At 42.0% G+C, this 18267-nt stretch overlaps 1 protein-coding gene across 28 annotated transcripts in view; it reads left to right on the top strand.

Moving 5' to 3' along the window:
* The window catches only part of MDH1B (malate dehydrogenase 1B), a 40593-nt gene that overhangs the window by 15060 nt on the left and 7266 nt on the right, over nt 1-18267 (top strand). For 12 of the 28 annotated variants that reach the window (XR_012094278.1, XR_012094275.1, XR_012094274.1 and 9 more), the window contains 3 exons: nt 479-642; nt 3263-3402; nt 4010-4061. Coding sequence is in view for 16 of the 28 variants with exons in the window: in XM_007966012.3 (XP_007964203.3) it covers nt 479-642; nt 3263-3402; nt 4010-4061 (356 nt within the window). In the remaining 12 variants the exon portion in view is untranslated. Of the gene's footprint in view, nt 1-478; nt 643-3262; nt 3403-4009; nt 4062-10571; nt 10650-18267 lie in introns of all 28 variants that reach the window. The other 16 variants (XR_012094272.1, XR_012094271.1, XR_012094279.1 and 13 more) reach the window with 3 other exon arrangements.

The raw sequence follows: 18267 nt of genomic DNA, 5'->3' as shown, positions 1-18267 counted from the left end.
CCTGAGTTGCATTCCCATGATATTTCATTGTGTGTTTGCAAATATTCCAAAATCTGAAGCACTGTGGTCCTAAGCATTTAGGCTAAGGGATACTCACCCTGTAATTCAATGTTTTATGAAATTATTTTATTTAATGTGTAGGGTACTACTGGTTCCAAGGTAGTGTCTACACAGGATCAATTCTTTGTAATGAAAATAATAGTTCTAGCCATTTTTAGCCACATTTCTGTGTTCCATATTTATAGTATCATATTTTTAGTTTGACATCTTGGGACTCCTTTCTACTACCTTTCACTATTTTTCAATTGACTTTTTATGGGGATTGAAGACACTTGAGGAAAGACACTAGAAATAAAGTCATATTTCTATTTTGACTGTGGATTAGGTTTCTGATACTTAGTTCCATTGAGCCAGGGAATACTCTTTTTCACTTTAATTCCTCTCTCCATTGTAAAATTGTTTGTTTCTCTCCTTACAGTGAGTGGATAAAAAGAGAATTTGTGGCAACTCTTAAAAACTTGACCGCCACAGGAAGACAATTTGGAGGCATTTTGGCTGCACACAGTATAGCCACTACGTTGAAATACTGGTATCATGGCTCACCGCCTGGAGAGATTGTATCTTTAGGAATATTGAGTGAAGGTAAATCTGAGTTTTTCGTGTCTTGTAAAATCTTAAAACCTATGTCTATGCCTTGTGCTCCTAATTCTGTGTCCCCACCCATCTAGCTCTTAACATGGTCCATAAGCTGCCTAGACTTTTACAATTTCATAATAATTCATTCATTCAATTATTCATTCAGAAAGTCAACAATATTTTGTATGAATGCATTGGAAATACACATAGGAGTTAAGATGTGGCGTCTGCCTTCAGGAAACCTACAGTGGAATAAACAAGAGCCAGATACATAAACAAAATCTGTTGTTAGGTTTTCCTAGCAAGAGATAAGGAGAAAGCAAGTTCTATTCTAGGCAGGAAGCAGGGGGAACCAATACAGGCTTCATGAAGAAGGCGACACGCCAGTAAGCCTAAAGTATGAGGAGTGTTGACTTGGAAGACAAGTGTGGAAAGAACGCTGGGCACAGGGAGCCATAGGAGCACAGACACAAAGGCAGGATAGAGAGGGACACTTAAGGACCCAGATCTCAGGGTACCAGGCAACACTGGGGATGTGGAAAGGTTGCTCTCCATCCACAAATACTGCATATAAACTTTTACAGCCCTAATGTTTTAATCTGCTAAAAACTATGCAGAAGACTTCTACGTCTTTGTTTGTTTGCTTGACATGGAGTCTTGCTGTGACACTCAGGCTGGAGTGCAATGGCACCATCTCAGCTCACTGCAACCCCCGCCTTCTGGGTTCAAGTGATTCTCCTGCCCCAGCCTCCTGGGTAGCTGGGACCACAGGCGCACGCCACTATACCCAGCTAATTTTTGTATTTTTAGTAGAGACGGGGTTTCACCATGTTGGCCAGAATGGTCTCAATCTCCTGACCTTGTGATCTGCCTGCTTCGGTTTCCCAAAGTGCTGGGATCACAGGCGTAAGCCACCATGCCCGGACGACTTCTACCATTTTTACACAACAGGAAAGAGAATAGCTGCTGTTCTGTCATCTGTAAGGTCTATCTTAAGCATCTCTTCCCTTTGGGTTCTACTTTCTCCCTTAGCAAGCTTGTCCACTCCCAGAGCTGTGGACCTGGGCCTCTCTCCCTCTAGCTTCTGAAACATGGTCACCTGGATGTCATGTTGTCACTTCCATCCAACATATACCAAACTGTATGTACTGTCTTCCTTCCCAATTGGTTCCATCTCTTGTATTCTTTATGTTATAAGTAGAACCACGATCTTCCCTATTGTTTCAGTGACATCAGTGCAGGTTAAAGAAATCTCCCCAAATCCCTCATGTCAGAATGAATCTCTGTCTCTTCTCTGTATCCCCACATAGCATTTTGTTCCCCTGTCACAGAGAATATTATAGTCTGCCTCTTTTTGATAGTGTGATTAGTTGCATATGTCCCCTTCATTGTGGCACCCTGAGGGCAAAGGCTTTTTCTGGGCCACCTCTTTGCCTCTTCACGGGAGAAGCATTTTATATCCAGATACTCAATGAATCTTGTTCAACTGAAGTTAAGGTGCATGAACATTGTCATAGTGTGAATTCAGATCAGCAAATTATCTCCTTAGGGAAACAGGCATTTAAAAACCTTACCTTTATTTGTAGAAAGAAAGTTTAATTAATCTCTGTAGGAATTATATTCAGAAATAAACAATGCAGTACTTGGGGGAGAGGGGTAGATGATTGTTGTCTGTCTCTCTGAAACCATACCAAATAGGTAAACCCTCAGACCTTGTCTGCCCATAAGGCTAGCTCTTCACACATTAAACAAAATACAGCATTACTTGAGGACCTGGGAAGCCCTGTAAGGAAAAGTCTTTTAGATCTTGGTTTCTTGAATGTCCTCAATGTTTTTTGTTGTTGTTGTTGCTTTTTTGTTTTTATTTGTTTGTTTATTTTTGTTTTTTGCCCTGGTGACATTTTTGTTGTTTAGAATGGCAGAAATAATTTTCTTATGTGATTGAGGCACCAGAAATGGGGACAGTTTTGTCTGAATGGTGCTCAGTTAGTAATACATATGGTTAATCTTTTTATTTAGAGCACATCCAAATATAAGTATTTCTGTATATCTTAAAGAAATTAAATGTGTTATTAAATGAAGGATGGCTTCTGCTTAAGATGTAGAAACATGTAAAGGAAATCATCCCACATGAAGCAAACACACACCAAAACACATGGCAAACTTGGGGCTGGAAAGGAATAACCAAATTTCCTGCCTCCCCTCCTTTCCCTTCCCAGTTCCTCATACTCTGGCTGTGTGAGTGCCATAGCAGGCGAGAAGAGTGGAAGGCCAGATGGACAAATGACTTAGGCTCATGGGCTGCATAGGGGCCCAGGGAAAAGCCATGCAGACAGACAAAAAGAATACAGACAGGGTTCAAAAGAGAAAGACTGCACTAGCCTCTGGATGAGAGAGAAATACAGATGGCAGAATTGTTAGAACCTAGATAGTTGCTTAGTCAATCCTTCTAGAGGGAGTGAGGGAGTGTTTCTGTCCTCCTTGGAGGAGAATTCCCAGAAATTTAATTCCATCATTATCATTAAAAATCCTGTATTATGTTTGTCCTTTTCTACAGTGCTTAACAGAAAAGGTGCATGTTTCTAAGTTCTGCCGCATTGCTTTGCTTTGTGTTTGCTCACTGCAGGCCAGTTTGGTATTCCTAAAGGGATCGTCTTTTCTATGCCTGTGAAATTTGAGAATGGAACTTGGGTGGTTCTTACAGATCTCAAAGATATTGAAATAAGTGAACAAATAATGACCAGAATGACAAGTGATCTAATTCAGGTAATATCAGAATAGATACAAGGGGACTGACCTTGATAATGATCTTAAACTGATTCCCCTAGGCCAAGGCATATATTGGTTTTTCTACGGATTCAAATTTTTTCTAATTCCTAAAAGTAATGAGATAATAAAAGTTTGAAAAACATCAGTGAAAGAACGTTACTCATTAGGTTATACAGTTTCTGGTATGTTAAAAATATTTGTTCGTTATTTTAAAATGAAGAATCAAAGTGTTTTTCTATTAAAGAATAGTTAGGTTGCCAGGTGCGGTGGCTCACGCCTGTAATACTTTGGGAGGCCGAGGTGGGTGGATCACCTGAGGTCGGGAGTTTGAGACCAGCCTGACCAACATGGAGAAACCTGTCTCTATTAAAAATACAAAAATTAGGCGGGCATGGTAGTGCAGGCCTGTAATCCCAGCTACTTGGGAGGCTGAGGCAGGAGAATCACTTGAACCCAGAAGGCAGAGGTTGCAGTGAGCCAAGATTACACCACTGCACTCCAGCCTGGGCAACAAGAGCAAAACTCCATCTAAAAAAAAAAAAAAAGAATAATTAAGTTAGGAATTGTGGTCATTTAATTCTGTGATTATAAAATTTTTCCACAGGAGAAACTTGTTGCACTTGGAGACAAGATACATTTTCAGCCATACCAATCAGGTAAGGTCTTAGATGTGATGTTTTATTGGACTGCTATTAAAAGGGTATTAACATATTTATTATAACTGAATCACTGTTAATATGAATAACTCCCATTTGTATTTTATCGTTTCTAAACTAAATTCATGACAAAATAAACTGTTAAGTTCAACGTGTCCTTTGAAATAAAACATCTCATAAGAATGTTAAAGAAAACACAACTTAAGAACACTATGATTTTATAAATGTTGTAGGTATCATATTTATTAATTTCCTAGGACTCCCATAACAAATTACCACAAATTGGATGGCTTAGAAACAACAGAAATTTACTTGTTCACAGCTCAGGAGACTAGAAGACCTGATGTGAGGTATCGGCAGGGCCACACTCTCTCTGAAGGCTCCAGAAAGAATTCTTTCTTGCTTTTTCTAGCTTTGGGTTGCAGTGCTTGCATTCTTGGCTCGTTGCTGCATCACTCCAACCTCTGCTTCTCTCTTCACATGTCTGTCTTTCCTCTGTATATGGCTGTGTTTCCAAATCTCTCTCTCTCTCTCTCTTTATAAGGATACCAGTCATTGCATTCAGGACCCACCCTAAACCAGTATGATCCTATCTTAAATTGATTATGTCCGCCAAAACTCTATTTCCCATAAGATCACATTCACAGGTACCAGGCATTAGGATGTCAACATATCTTTTTTTTTTTTTTTTTTTTTTGAGACAGAGTCTCACTCTGTTGCCCAGGCTACAGTGGTGCCATCTCAGCTCACCACAACTCACGCCTCCCGGGTTCAAGTGATGCTCCTGTCTCAGCCTCCTGAGTAGCTGGAACTACAGGTGCACACCACCATGCCTGGCTAATTTTTGTATTTTTAGTAGAGACAGGGTTTCACTATGTTGGCCAGGCTGGTCTTGAACTCCTGACCTCATGATCCACCCACCTCAGCCCCCTAAAGTGCTGAGATTACAGGCATGAGCCACCACGCCTGGTCAACTTCAACATATCTTTTTGGAAACACAATTCAACCAACAACACCAGATTTATTTTTAGATAACTTTATTAAAAGCCAACAAATTTCAATAAGCTTATATTTCTTATTGATATTTTCTCTACTCATAAGAAATAAGGGAGGGCTGACATCTTTTCTTTGCCTTAAAGATGATCTCATCTTAGGTATGGATATATACATCCAGAAATAAAGCAATTTATTTATGCAAAGGGCTTTAGTCAAGTGTCTTGGAACCCAACATTCCTTCCTTCTGCTAATGTGTGTGCAGTACCAACTATAAGCTAGTGCTAGGAGCTGGAAATACAGAGGTGAATGAGATAGACCTGATCTTGCCCTCTCAGAACCTGCAGTCCATCAAGGGGCTGGCCACACATTATATAGATGACTGCAGTTGTGGTGCATTGGAGGAGTAACTGCTGGCTGCCATGCTGTCAGAGCTCATGCCTGTGGATAGAAGGGAAGAACCTGAAGCGGGAAAGTATATATCAACTTGTTTGGAAAAACTGTGGAAAAGCTTATGTGGCCAAAGCCAGAAGAGATGGAGCTGAGAGATACAGCCATGAGGAGATGTGAGAGCTACAGAAGATTTCTAGATGGAGAGAACCTGGTCATGTGTGGGATGAGTTTGAAAAACATCCTGGAATAAAGCAAGACTGTTTGCAGAAAGACTGGTATTGGGGGATAGTGCATACAGCCAAGACCAGAGGCAGTAGAAATTTCAGAGATATTTAGGAGGTAGAATTATCAAGACTTGCTGATGAATCTGATTGGCTCTGGTGAATCCCAACTGGCAACTGGGCAGATTTACTATTGATAAGGGGAAAATGGTACTGAGCAACTGGGCAGATTTACTATTGATAAGGGGAAAATGGTAAAAGAACGAGAGAGAGAGAAAATATGAGAATGTGGGAGGTGTGTGTGTGCATGCATGCCTGTGGATGGAAGAGGAAGAAGCATGGTGCCAGAGTAGAAAAAGCATGAGTTTCATTTCTTACATTTTGATTCTGAAATACCTGTGTGATATCTAAAATGGAAATGTCACATGGAAAACTGCATACTTCTTGGAGCTCAGAAAGATCTGGACTACAGTTGCCAAATGGGGAGTTGTTGACTCATAAATAGAAATGAAGCTATCTGTATGATGGAGATTGTCTAGAGAGAAGGTAAGAGAAGAAAGCCTGGAGGAACTTAGCCTGTCATGGTTAACTGACAGAAGACCATGAGAAAGGGGTGGTCAGAGAGTCAGGATAAGCCCCTGAAATCTGATGATGTAAAAGACCTGAAGGCAGAGGGTGTTTCAAGAACAAGGACTGGTCTACACTGTCAGATGCTACTGGTGTGTTAGATAAAATGAGACCTGAAAAATACCCAATGGTTGTATGACCAAGGTCATTCATGACTTTGATGAGACTGATTTTGTGGAATGGAGAAGGCAGAAATGAGACTAGAGTAGAAAGGAAGGACCTTAGCCTTAGGGGCCAGAGTGTCACTCTGGAGCTGGCATGCTCAGTGCTGTGGACCAGAGGAATGTGCTATGCACCATGACAGCAGTGGGAAGGGCCCCATCAGGGCTCTGACCTGATAGAAGGGCTTTTGGGAGGAGGTAACATTGAAACCGAGTTATGAGAGGAAGGAAGGCCAACAGTCAGGGGCATGGTAGGGGTAAATGGGAGAGTTGTTCAATTCAGAGAAAGCAACGCATTCAAAGATAAAGAAGAAAGAAAGAACTTTTGAAGAACTGCCAATTTGCTTTATCTGGAAAATAGAGTTTGAGGAATGTCAGGGGGCCAGGAATTAAGTAGAGGCCTTGTTAAAACCAATGAAGGACTTTAGGCAGAAGAGGGACAGGAGCAGCTTCTAACTTAAAATGATCACTGTCTGCAATGGGAAGAATGAATTGGAGGGGGAGAGACAAGAAGCAGGAATACCAGCTCTGTTGCAGGTAGAGAAATGATGAGGACCTTAAGCAAGCAGTGACTGTGGGGATGTAGGGAAAGAGCTATATTTGCAAGAGATACAATTGACAGAACTTGACCAATCTGAGATTGAGGATAAGAGAGTGCTCAAGAGAGTCAAGAATGCCCCTGATGTTTTCAACATCTCAACACATGGTGATGGTGTTATCTGAGGCAGAACTTCCCAAACAGTGGGCCACAAATGAATTGAATGTGTAGAACTCTTGATCTTCTCAGTCCTGGGGGCAGAATCTGGGGCAGCTGGAGTCCCCAAGCTGGTTGCCTCTCCTGTCCTTGTCACTTACTATGTGCTCTGAGTCAGGAACATGATTGGGAAAATGCAATTAATGTAATGAATACAGGAGAAGGAGCAGACTTTCAAGAGGTATCTAAGTGAAAGTTCTGGTGGGTAACAGACACGTATCTCTGGAGCCCAGGAGAGAGCTCTGGGCTGGACATGGGGACACAGAGTTGTCAGCAACTGATAGTAATGAGAAGAAACTGATAACCGTCATGACCTCCTGGAGGAGAACCTGAGTGGTGGGGGAGGGAAGACTTCTGCAGTTCAGGGTCTCTTGTGCCTCTTGGATTTTGTTCCATGTGCATGGTATACATATCCAAAAATACAAAGAGGTGAATGGATATCTGGATGGTTGGATGTTAAAGTTTAACTACTATTAGAGAGGAGAGGGTGAAGATAGAGGGGGAGTGAGCAGAAGGGTTCTCTGCTCAAGTAGAACTCAAGTGCCAGAGCACAGGGTCAGCTGCAAACTGAAAGTGCCTCTGCTGCTAAGGCCAGAGGAAGGGGAGAAGGTGATGGATGCAGATGCAAGTCAGTGTGTGGAATGGAGGAATACGGAACCAAACAGGCAGCGGGACCAGGTCCTGAAGGCCAAAGACTCAGGGAAAGTCTAGGCTTCTAAGGAAGGACATGAAGGTTTGAAATACAGGCATGTGTGCATAACGACATTTTGGTCAATGGCAGATGGCATGATACCACAGTGGTCCTGTTGCAGGCCAAAAGAGTGAGGGTCGTGATCAACTCAGTGGAGGCTATATGAGTAAACAGCAAACTGTTCTCATAAATGCAGAATGTTAGCAAACTGACAAACTGCATCTGCCGCCCAGAAGGAATGCTGAGGGCCATCGCACCCCAAGTGCAGTGTTTCTTGTGATTAGGCACATCTGAAGCTTGTTAGCTATAATAATGGGAACCTGTGATCAATGAAGCAGCTGACCATTTAGCTCCTCCCTCCTCTTTCTACCCAATAAATACGAAGGGCTGTAGATGCTCAGGGCTGCCTTTGCTCACTAGAAGCAAGAAGCCCCCTTCTTCCCCTGACCCCTTCTTTTTCTTTAGAACAAATCCTTTTTCTTTGTCTTCATTTCTACGTTCGTCCTCCTTTGTTCAGTCTGGTAGTAACTGGGGCAAACTGTGGCATGGTCTCATAACATAATGGAGTTGAGCAATTCCTTCCGCCTAGTGACCTCCTAATGATCCTGATGCTGTGTAGGCCTAGGCTAATAATGTATGTGTTTATGTCTTTTTTTTTAACAAAAAAATTTGAAAAGAAAAAAGTAATTTTTAAAAATAGAAAAAAAGCTTATAAAAGGACATAAAGGATCTAAAGAAAAAGGATATAAAAATATTTTTGTATAGTTGTACAAGGTGTTTGCATTTTAAGCAGAGTGCTAATACAAAAGAGTTGGTTTTTAAAAACATAAAAACTTAAAAATACAGTAAGCTAAGGTTAAGTTATTGTCAAAGAAAGAAAAAAAATTTCAGTGTAGCCTAAGTGCATGGTATTTATCAGTCTGCAGTAGTCTACAATAATGTCCTAGGCCTTCACATTCACTCACCACTCACTCACTGACTCACCCAGAGCAACTTCCAGTCTCACAAGCTTCATTCATGGTAAGTGCCCTATATAGTTGTACCATTTTTTAATCTTTTATGCTGTTTTCTTTTCCTATACTTTTTCTATATTAGATATGTTTAAATACACAAATGCTATTATGGTTACAATTGCCTACAGTATTCAGTACAGTAACATGCAGTGCAGGTTTGTAGCCTAGGTGTATAGTAGCCTATACTATCTAGGTTTGTGTAAGTACATTCTCTCATGTTCATGCAATAACAAAATTGCCTAGCGATGCATTTCTCAGAATGTATCTCCCATTATTAACTGACACATAACTGCAACTGTTAAGAGGAAGGGAGAGACACAAAGCAGAAAAAAATGTAATTGTTTTCAGAGTTAAGGACTCAGTGGAAGTTGGGGACCATTAATTTGTAGTGCCTGCAATGTATGATTGTGTGATTCCTTGCAAAGATGCTCCGCTGCCTGGATGCAGGAGCAGAAACCTAGATGCATGATTGTAGTAAACCCCAAAATATTAGAGTATACTGCTACCCACTGCTTAGAATAAATGCAGTTAGAGTAAAAGTAACCCCACAACGTATTCCAACAAAATTTTGAGTTCTTCCATGTTGACTTTATTTGGAGTAGCAAATTATTTCCAAAAAGTTTTTATTTTTATCACATTTGTGTACGTGCTTTACTGGTGCCTAAAATAGGTGCTAAGGTGACTTTGGTTATCCACATTGAACATGAGAGTGGAAAATGAGTCCAGTTCACTTAGCATTTGGGAACGAAGAAGGTGAGGCAAAGAAATCGAAGGCCATTGCAAGAAAGCAGATGAAGTGATAGACTATGGGGGTCTAGATTGGATAGGGAAGGAAGTAATAAACAGAAATAAAATAAAATAATCCAAACAAAGGGGATATTGAAACTATTTAACAACCAGTATGTGTACAGATCCCAACCAATTGAAACAGTCGCTGCCTTTCAGAATGGACTAACTCATCAAAATCAACTGCAGGGGACAGAGTGGGTGCCATTGGTCCAGACCATAGAGGGTTGAGTAAGGTGAAAGTACAGGAAGTTGGGGAGGAAGGACAGAGAGAGGGTGGGGTTTGGGAATTCAGAGGAGGTTCTGGCTGATGGCCAAGTCACCAGAGGTGGGCCAAACCAAAGCCCAGAGGAGGCAGGAAGGTGGAAGTGCAGGCACAGAGGGATATGTAGAAGTCCAATTGGCCATTGATTTTAACTCAAATTCTTTTATTCTCAGAATGTAGAGGCCCTCTGTGTGGCTTCCTATACTAGGCAGAATAGAGCTTCAAATTCCTTTTATGGGAGTGGGCCACAAAACAGTCATTCTAAAATTGACTCCATTGACTTGTAGTTAGTCCTAACTGTCCCATATATACTTGCATTATAGAAGTTTTGTGACAGACAAAAAAAAGACTTGATGTTATGCTGTGTTTTTATTAACAAAGGTCAAGGGGTGTGTGTGTGTGTGTGTGTGTGTGTGTGTGTTTGATTGATCTTAACTCTGTCACCTTTGGCTCTTGCCCCTGCAAAGAAACACTCTTCCAGATATTCCAAAATCAGAGAATCTCACAGTGTGGAGATCTCTGCTTACTAACATATCAATGAGATTATTCTTGTGTGAGGCTGTTTAATCTCTTCAATTAATGCAATAATAAATTTCCTGATTTTAGAAACTGAACTACGTAAAAAAGATAAAAGGATCTCCTTACCCATCACAGATGACAGCCAGAAAGAACAGGTCTCAGATGGTAGGTACACTTACACTCAATATTTTAAACTGCCCTTTTTATTCAAGGGTTAATAGTACATTGCAAAGAAAGAAATTTGATCACCCACCAACCATAAAGTGGGAGTTAAGTCATCCTATAATCAAAAAATAGGATTATATTTAAAACCTGTTTAAGTCTTTGGAGAAAATTACCAGATAGTCACTGTGCACCTTCTATCTGCTGGTCACTGTGAGAGATACTGGGGACACAATAAGGAAGTGATGGCCCCACTCACTGGGGAAAGAAGCCATGAGAATATGAAAAGGTAAATACCAAGACACACAGTGAATTAAATGGCTTAATAAAACAAGGGAAGACAGGTCAAAAGGAAGGAAAGTACATAATAAGTAGTCTAAAAACTCACATGAAAAGGAGAAAGCCTGTAGAGAGGAGAAAATGTAATTGTATCTTGAAATCTAGTTGGGACCTAAGATGGCTAACGATCTAAAAATGGACGTTTCTTCAGAAACTGAGCTAGTTCAGTCACAGAATGTGAAAAATGTCTGGAGATCTTCTGTACAACAATGTGCATGTCTTCCGAATACAATGTCTCCCAGATGCATATAGGATGGATGAGGCTGGAAAGGTAGGTAGGGGCCATCTGTTGTTTGGCTGAGTGGTTAGTTAGCAATATGACTGATGAATGCTGGATGATGGCACTGTTGATGAAAAGAGTCAAACTCTGTAAGATATTTTAAGAGATTTATTCCAAGCCGAATATGAGTGACCACGGCCCATGACAGTCCTCAGGAGGTCCTGAGGACATATGTCCAAGGTAGTCAGGGTACAGCTCAGTTTTATATATTTTAGGAAGGCATGAGACATCAATCAAATACATTTAAGAAATACATTGGTTTCATTCAGAAAGGCGGGACAAGTCAAAGATGTAGGTGGGGCGCCTCCAGGCTATAGGTAAATTTAAACATTTTCTGGCAGACAATTGGTTGAGTTTGTCTAAAGACCTGGGATTGGTAGAAGGAATGTTTAGGTTAAGATAAAGGATTGTGGAGATCGAGTTTTATTGTGCAGAGGAGGCTCTCAGATAGCAGACTTAGAGAGAGCAGGTTATAAATTTTTTCTTATGAGACTTTAAAGGGTGCCTGGCTCTTAGTTGATTATCTCCTGAATCTGGGGAGAAAGGAAGGAAAACAAAGGGGAGAGGAGATTCTCTATAGAATGTGGATTTTCCCACAAGAGATTTTGCAGGGCAATTTCAAGGTCTGGCAAGGAAATATATTTTGGGGTAAAACATTTTGATTGTCTTCCTTGTCATGGCAGAGTCAGATTGGAAAGTAAGTCACGATATACAGGGTTAAATATCTGATGAGAATTTATGGTTTATAGGGCATGATTCTCAGACCCCTTAGAAAGGAATTTAGGTGGCCAGGCACAGTGGCTCACGCCTATAATTCCAGCACTTCTGGGAGGCCAAGGCAGACAGATCACCTGAGGTCGGAAGTTTGAGACCAACCTGATCAACATGGAGAAATCCCGTCTCTATTAAAAATACAAAAAAATTAGCTGGGTGTGGTGGCACGTGCCTGTAATCCCAGCTACCTGGGAGGCTGAGGCAGGAGAATCACTTGAACCTGGGAAGCGGAGGTTGTGGTGAGCCGAGATCACATCATTGCACTCCAGCCTGGGCAACAAGAGCAAAACTCTGTCTCAAAAAAAAAAAAAAAAAAAAAAAAAGAAAGAAAGAAAAAAGAAAAGAAAAGAATTTGGGCAAGATAAAAAAAATCAGAGCTTAGTCCTCAGGACAAAGCACAAAATAGATGGGGTCAGGCTTAGAGAATTAATCCAGCTGTTACATGAGCCCTGTAGGGGATTATCAACAGCCCAAATCACTGTCCTGACAAGCGTGGTGAACTCAGTCCCACCTAGACAGTGTCTCTCTAGATATCTGAGTGGCAGCACTATTATTGCATTGGCCCAATTGGTGTTAAGCACCACTTAAGATCTCAGGGCACCAAGGCCCTTGTCAGAACTGAGGAAAACTGTAAGATCTGTCACAAAGGAGATGGCAGCTTTCCAGGGTGGAGGAAGAGAAGCCAAATTGTAGAGTGTGTATTCCTGAGACTACTCGCATCAGAACAGTTTAAGTTGCTAATTACAGTTTTAGGTTCTTAGACCTCTACCTGAACAAATCATAAGCTTATGCAGATTAAAGAACTTTAGTTGTGATAAAAGAGAGAAAATGGGGTTGATTTAAGGTTGTTTTGCAGACCATTTGTTGAATAAGCATAGAATCAAATATAACCAATTACAGTGTTTTCCACATTTTGAGAAACATTTCCATATGCTTAGGTGGATTGTAAAAAACATACAGTGATTAATGAAATCAATTTAATCACTAGCATTTTTCTCACTGAAATAGAATGAAATTGATAAGAAAACAGTAAGGAGACCAGATTTTTTCCCCCAATGAACTAGAATAGAATAGAAAGAAAAAGGCAAGTAGAAAAAACAAGAAAAGGGTAAGTAGGACTAGATTAGTGTATTAGTCAGGGTTCCCTAGAGAGGTAGAACTAATAGGATATATAAATATATATAATATATAATTATACATTATATATTTATAAATATATAATTTATAATTTATTATATATTATATATTAATATATATTATATATATATAAAGGGGTGTTTATTAAGTAATAAGTTACATGACCAAAAGTTCCCACATTAGGCTGTCTGCAAGCTTGAGGAGCAAGGAGAGCCAGACCGAGTCTCAAAACTGAAGAACTTGGAGTCCAATGTTTGAGGGCAGGAAGCATCCAGCATGGGAGAGAGATGTAGGCTGCGAGGCTGGGCAGTTCTCACCTTTTCACATTTTTCTTCCTGCTTTATATTTGCTGGCAGCTGATTAGATTGTGCCCACCAGATTAAGGGTGGGTCTGTCTTCCCCAGCCCACTGACTCAAATGTTAATCTCCTTTGGCAACACCCTCACAGACACACCCAGGATCAATGCTTCGCATCCTTCAATCCCGTCAAGTTGACACTCAGTATCAACCATCACAAATTCACCCCTTGTCCACTTAAACCCATACACATCTCCTGAGATCATACATAATCTTCAAATAAAGACAATAATAAGGTCATAATTATGCCTAACATAATACAACTATCCTTCATACAACTGGAAACGCACTAATTTCCAACCCAAATACTGTTACATAAAGTTAACAATCCTTAAAATGGTAATATGAAGTCAATAAATCTTATTTCACATGATAAAACAAAAGGAAATAAAATGAAGATATTTTCTAAGTGTATACATGCACAAACATGTTTTTAACAAAAGGAGGAAACACTCATGACATTTACAGTCCTCATTTCTGCAGCTGGTCACATGGTTGTAGCTGGTATTAATGACTATCTTCTACTACACATTCTATATTCTCTTTGCCTTCAGCAAGCACCTCAGCAGGTCGTAGTTTTTTCCCTGGTGGAGCGACCCAAGCCTTCATTCCTGAGGGGTCTGGACCATTTGTAGTCCTGCCTGGATTGGGCTATTGTAGTTTCCCACTGGCCTTTATCACAGGGCATGGTAATACTAAGATAGGCCCTAATGAATCTCCTGTATTCCATGCATACTCTTCCTTACCTCCATTATGGAGTAGTAAACTGATTTCATCTTGATAGTCTGGGTCAGTCACCCCAGCTAACACTGTAACTCCTTTCTTAGCCTGTTGACTGAAAGGTAGGAGGAGCCCAAAATGTCCAGGTGGCAATCTTAACTTCCAGTTTAATGGAATGGTTGTTGTGTCTCCTGGTGACAGTGTTCTTTTCTCTGGAACTAAGACCTCTAGGCCAGCAGAACATAATGTCGCAGGAACAGGAAGCAAAAATGTTGCTAATGGATCACTAGAGGTGACGGTGAGTGGTGCCACTTCCACTTCCACCCCTTGATTCCTAGACCTGTGATTCCTGGCTATGGGAGAAACAGTATCATATATTGGACGCTGATTCAGATCATACACGGCCTTCTGGAGAACTTTGCCCCAGCCCTGCAAAGTATTGTCACCTAGTTGGCATTGTAACTGTGACTTCAAAAGGCCATTCCACCGTTCTATCAATCCAGCTGTTTCAGGATGATGGAGAACATGGTAAGGCCAGCGAATTGCATGAGCCTGAACACACTGCCCCACTTCTTTAGCTGTAAAGTGAGTGCCTTGGTCAGAGGCAATGCTGTGTGGAATACCATGCCAGTGGATAAGGCTTTCCATTAGTCCATGGATGGTAGTCATGGCAGCAGCATTGTGTGTAGGATAGGCAAACCTATATTTGGTGTAAGCATCTATTCCAGTGAGGACAAACCTCTGCCCTTTCCATGAAGGAAGAGGTCCAGTATAATCAACCTGCCACCAGGTAGCTGGCTGATCACCCCGAGGAATGGTGCCATATCGAGGGCTCAGTGTTGGTCTCTGCTGCTGGCAAATGGGGCATTCAGCAGTGGCTGTAGCCACATCAGCCTTGGTGAGTGGAAGTCCATGTTGCTGAGCCCATGCGTAACCTCCATCCCTGCCACCATGGCCGCTTTGTTCATGAGCCCATCGGGCAATGACAGAAGTGGCTAGGGAAGAAGGTTCAGTGGTGTCCACAGAACAGGTCATCCTATCCACTTGATTATCAAAATACTCCTCTGCTGAGGTCACACATTGGTGAGCACTCACATAGGATGCAAATATCTTCAGTTTTTGACCATTCAGAGAGGTCCATCCGCATACCTCTTCCCAAATTTCTTTGTCACCAATTTTCCAATCATGCTTTTTCCAAGTCCCTGACCATCCAGCTAAACCACTGGCTACAGCCCATGAATCAGTATATAATTGCACATCTAGCTATTTTTCCTTCCATGCAAAGTGCACGTTACACTGCTCGAAGTTCTGCCCACTGGGAAGATTTCCCTTCACCGCTGTCCTTCAGGGATGTCCTGGAAAGGGGCTGTAGTGCTGCAGCTGTCCACTTTCAGGTGGTGCCTGCATCTCGTGCAGAACCGTCTGTGAACCAGGCCCTAGTCTTCTCTTCCTCTGTCACCTGATCATAGGGAACTCCCCATGAGGCCATCAGTGCAGACTGGGGAAGAGAAGGCAGGGTGGCAGGAGTGGAGACCATGGGCATTTGAGCCACTTCCACGTGGAACATACTTATGCCTCCAGGACATACTTGAGCCCAGTCACATATATACCACTTCCATTTGATGATGGAATGCTGCTGAGCATGACCCACTTTATTGCTAGATGGGTCAGAAAGCACCCAGTTCACGATAGGCAGTTCAGGTCACATGGTGACTTGATGACCCATAGTCAAATGTTCAGTTTCCACCAAAGCCCAGTAACAGGCCAAGAGCTGTCTCTCAAAGGGACAATAGTTATCTGCAGAAGATGGCAGAGCCTTGCTCCAAAATCCTAGAGGCCTCTACTGTGATTCACCTATGGGGGCCTGCCAAAGGCTCCAGACAGCATCCCTATCTATCACTGACACCTCAAGCACCATTGGATCTGCTGGGTCATATGGCCCAAGTGGCAGAGCAGCTTGCACAGCAGCCTGGATCTGTTGCAGAGCCGTCTTCTGTTCTGGACCCCACTCAAAACTGGCAGCCAGCCTTTCAAGTCACTCAATAAATGAGTGGAAGTAACACACCCAAATGAGGAATGTGTTGCCTCCAAAATCCAAATAGGACCACTAGGCATTATACCTCTTTCTTGTTTGTAGGAGGGGCCAAATGCAGCAACTTATCCTTCACCTTAGAAGGAATATCTCCATAGACCCCACACCACTGGACCCCTAGAAATTTTACTGAAGTAGAAGGTCCCTGAATTTTAGTCAAATTTATTTCTTATCTTCTGGCATGTAAATGTCTCACCAATAAGTCCAGTGTGTTTGCTACTTCTTGCTCAATGGATCTAGTCAGCATAATGTCATCAGTGTAATGAACCAGTGCGATATCTTGTGGAAGTGAAAAGCGATCAAGGTTGCTCCGAATAAGATTATGACACAAAGCCTGGGAGTTGATATACCCCTGAGGTAGGACAGTAAAGGTACATTGCTGGCCTTGTCAACTGAAGGCAAATTGCTTCTGGTGGGCCTTATGGACAGGAATGGAGGAAAAGGCATTTGTCAAGTCAATGGCTGCATACCAGATACCAGGAGATGTGTTAATTTGCTCAAGCAATAAGCATCTGGTACAGGCAGCTGCAACTGGAGTTACCACTTAGTTAAGCTTACGATAATCTACTGTTATTCTCCAAGATCCACCTGTCTTCTGCACAGGCCAAATGGTAGAGTTGAACGCAGATGTGGTGGGAATGACCACCCCTGCATCTTTCAAGTCCTTGATAGTGGCACTAATCTGTGCGATCCCTCCAGAGATACGTTATTGTTTTTGATATACTATTTTTCTAGGTAGAGGCAGCCCTGATGGCTTCCATTTGGCCTTTTCCATCATAATAGCCCTCACTCTACCAGTCAGGGAGCCAATGTGGGGGTTCTGCCAGCTGCTACGTATGTCTATGCCAATTATGCATTCTGGCACTGGGGAAATGACCACAGGATGAGTCCAGGGACCCACTGGACCCTCTGTAAGTCAGACCTGAGCTGAAATTCCATTAATTACCTGACCTCCATAAGCCCCTACTTTAACTGGAAGACCACAATTATGTTTTGGATCCCCTGGAATCAATGTCAGCTCAGAGCCAGTGTCCAGTAGTCCTTGAAATGTCTGATTATATCCCTTTCCCTATTGCACAGTTACTCTGGTAAATGGTCAGAGGTCTCCTTGGGGAAAGATGGGAAAAAGATTCACTGCATAAATTGTCAGTAATGTAGTGGGGTCCTCCCTCAAGGGGGCTCGGTCTCCCCTTCATTCAAAGGGTTCAGGGTCTGTAAACTGGCTCAAATCTGGAAATTGATTGAGGGGCCATGATTCTCTGTTTTATAATTCAAATGAGTCTTTTATCTATTCAGCCTAGAAGTTTTCTCCATATATAAATTAAGTAGGAATGCAGTAGGCTTCCTGTCAATTTCACTTCTAGGAACACCATGATTAGTTAGCCAATGCCAGAGCTCTACACAAGTCAGACTATTCTGATTGCTGCTTTGTCTCTGCCATCCATTATGGCAGTTATACCCACCTTAGCTTTTTTTTTTTTTTTTTCTTTTGAGATGGAGTCTGGCTCTGTTGCCCAGGCTGGAATGCAGTGGCATGATTTCAGCTCACTGCAAGCTCCGCCTCCCAGGTTCACGCCATTCTCCTGCCTCAGCCTACCAAGTAGCTGGGACTACAGGTGCCTGCCACCATGCCTAGCTAATGTTTTGTATTTTTAGTAGAGACAGGGTTTCACCATGTTAGCCAGGCTGGTCACAATCTCCTGACCTTGTGATCCACCCACCTCAGACTCCCAAAGTGCTGGGATTACAGGTGTGAGCCACCGCGCCCAGCCCCACCTTGCCTTTGACGGTTAGTTAAGTGCCACAACTTGGCCCCTGCCACCTTGGATCCAGTTATTCCCAATGTACTTAAGTTTGGTAGTTGAGTGACTATGGTTCCCACTGTTAGATCTGACATACAGAGTAGAGCAATTACGGGGCTC

The sequence above is a fragment of the Chlorocebus sabaeus genome, chromosome 10 (assembly GCF_047675955.1).
Source record: "Chlorocebus sabaeus isolate Y175 chromosome 10, mChlSab1.0.hap1, whole genome shotgun sequence".
NCBI classification, from domain to species: Eukaryota; Metazoa; Chordata; class Mammalia; order Primates; family Cercopithecidae; genus Chlorocebus; species Chlorocebus sabaeus.
This window is presented reverse-complemented; position numbering and strand designations above follow the sequence as displayed.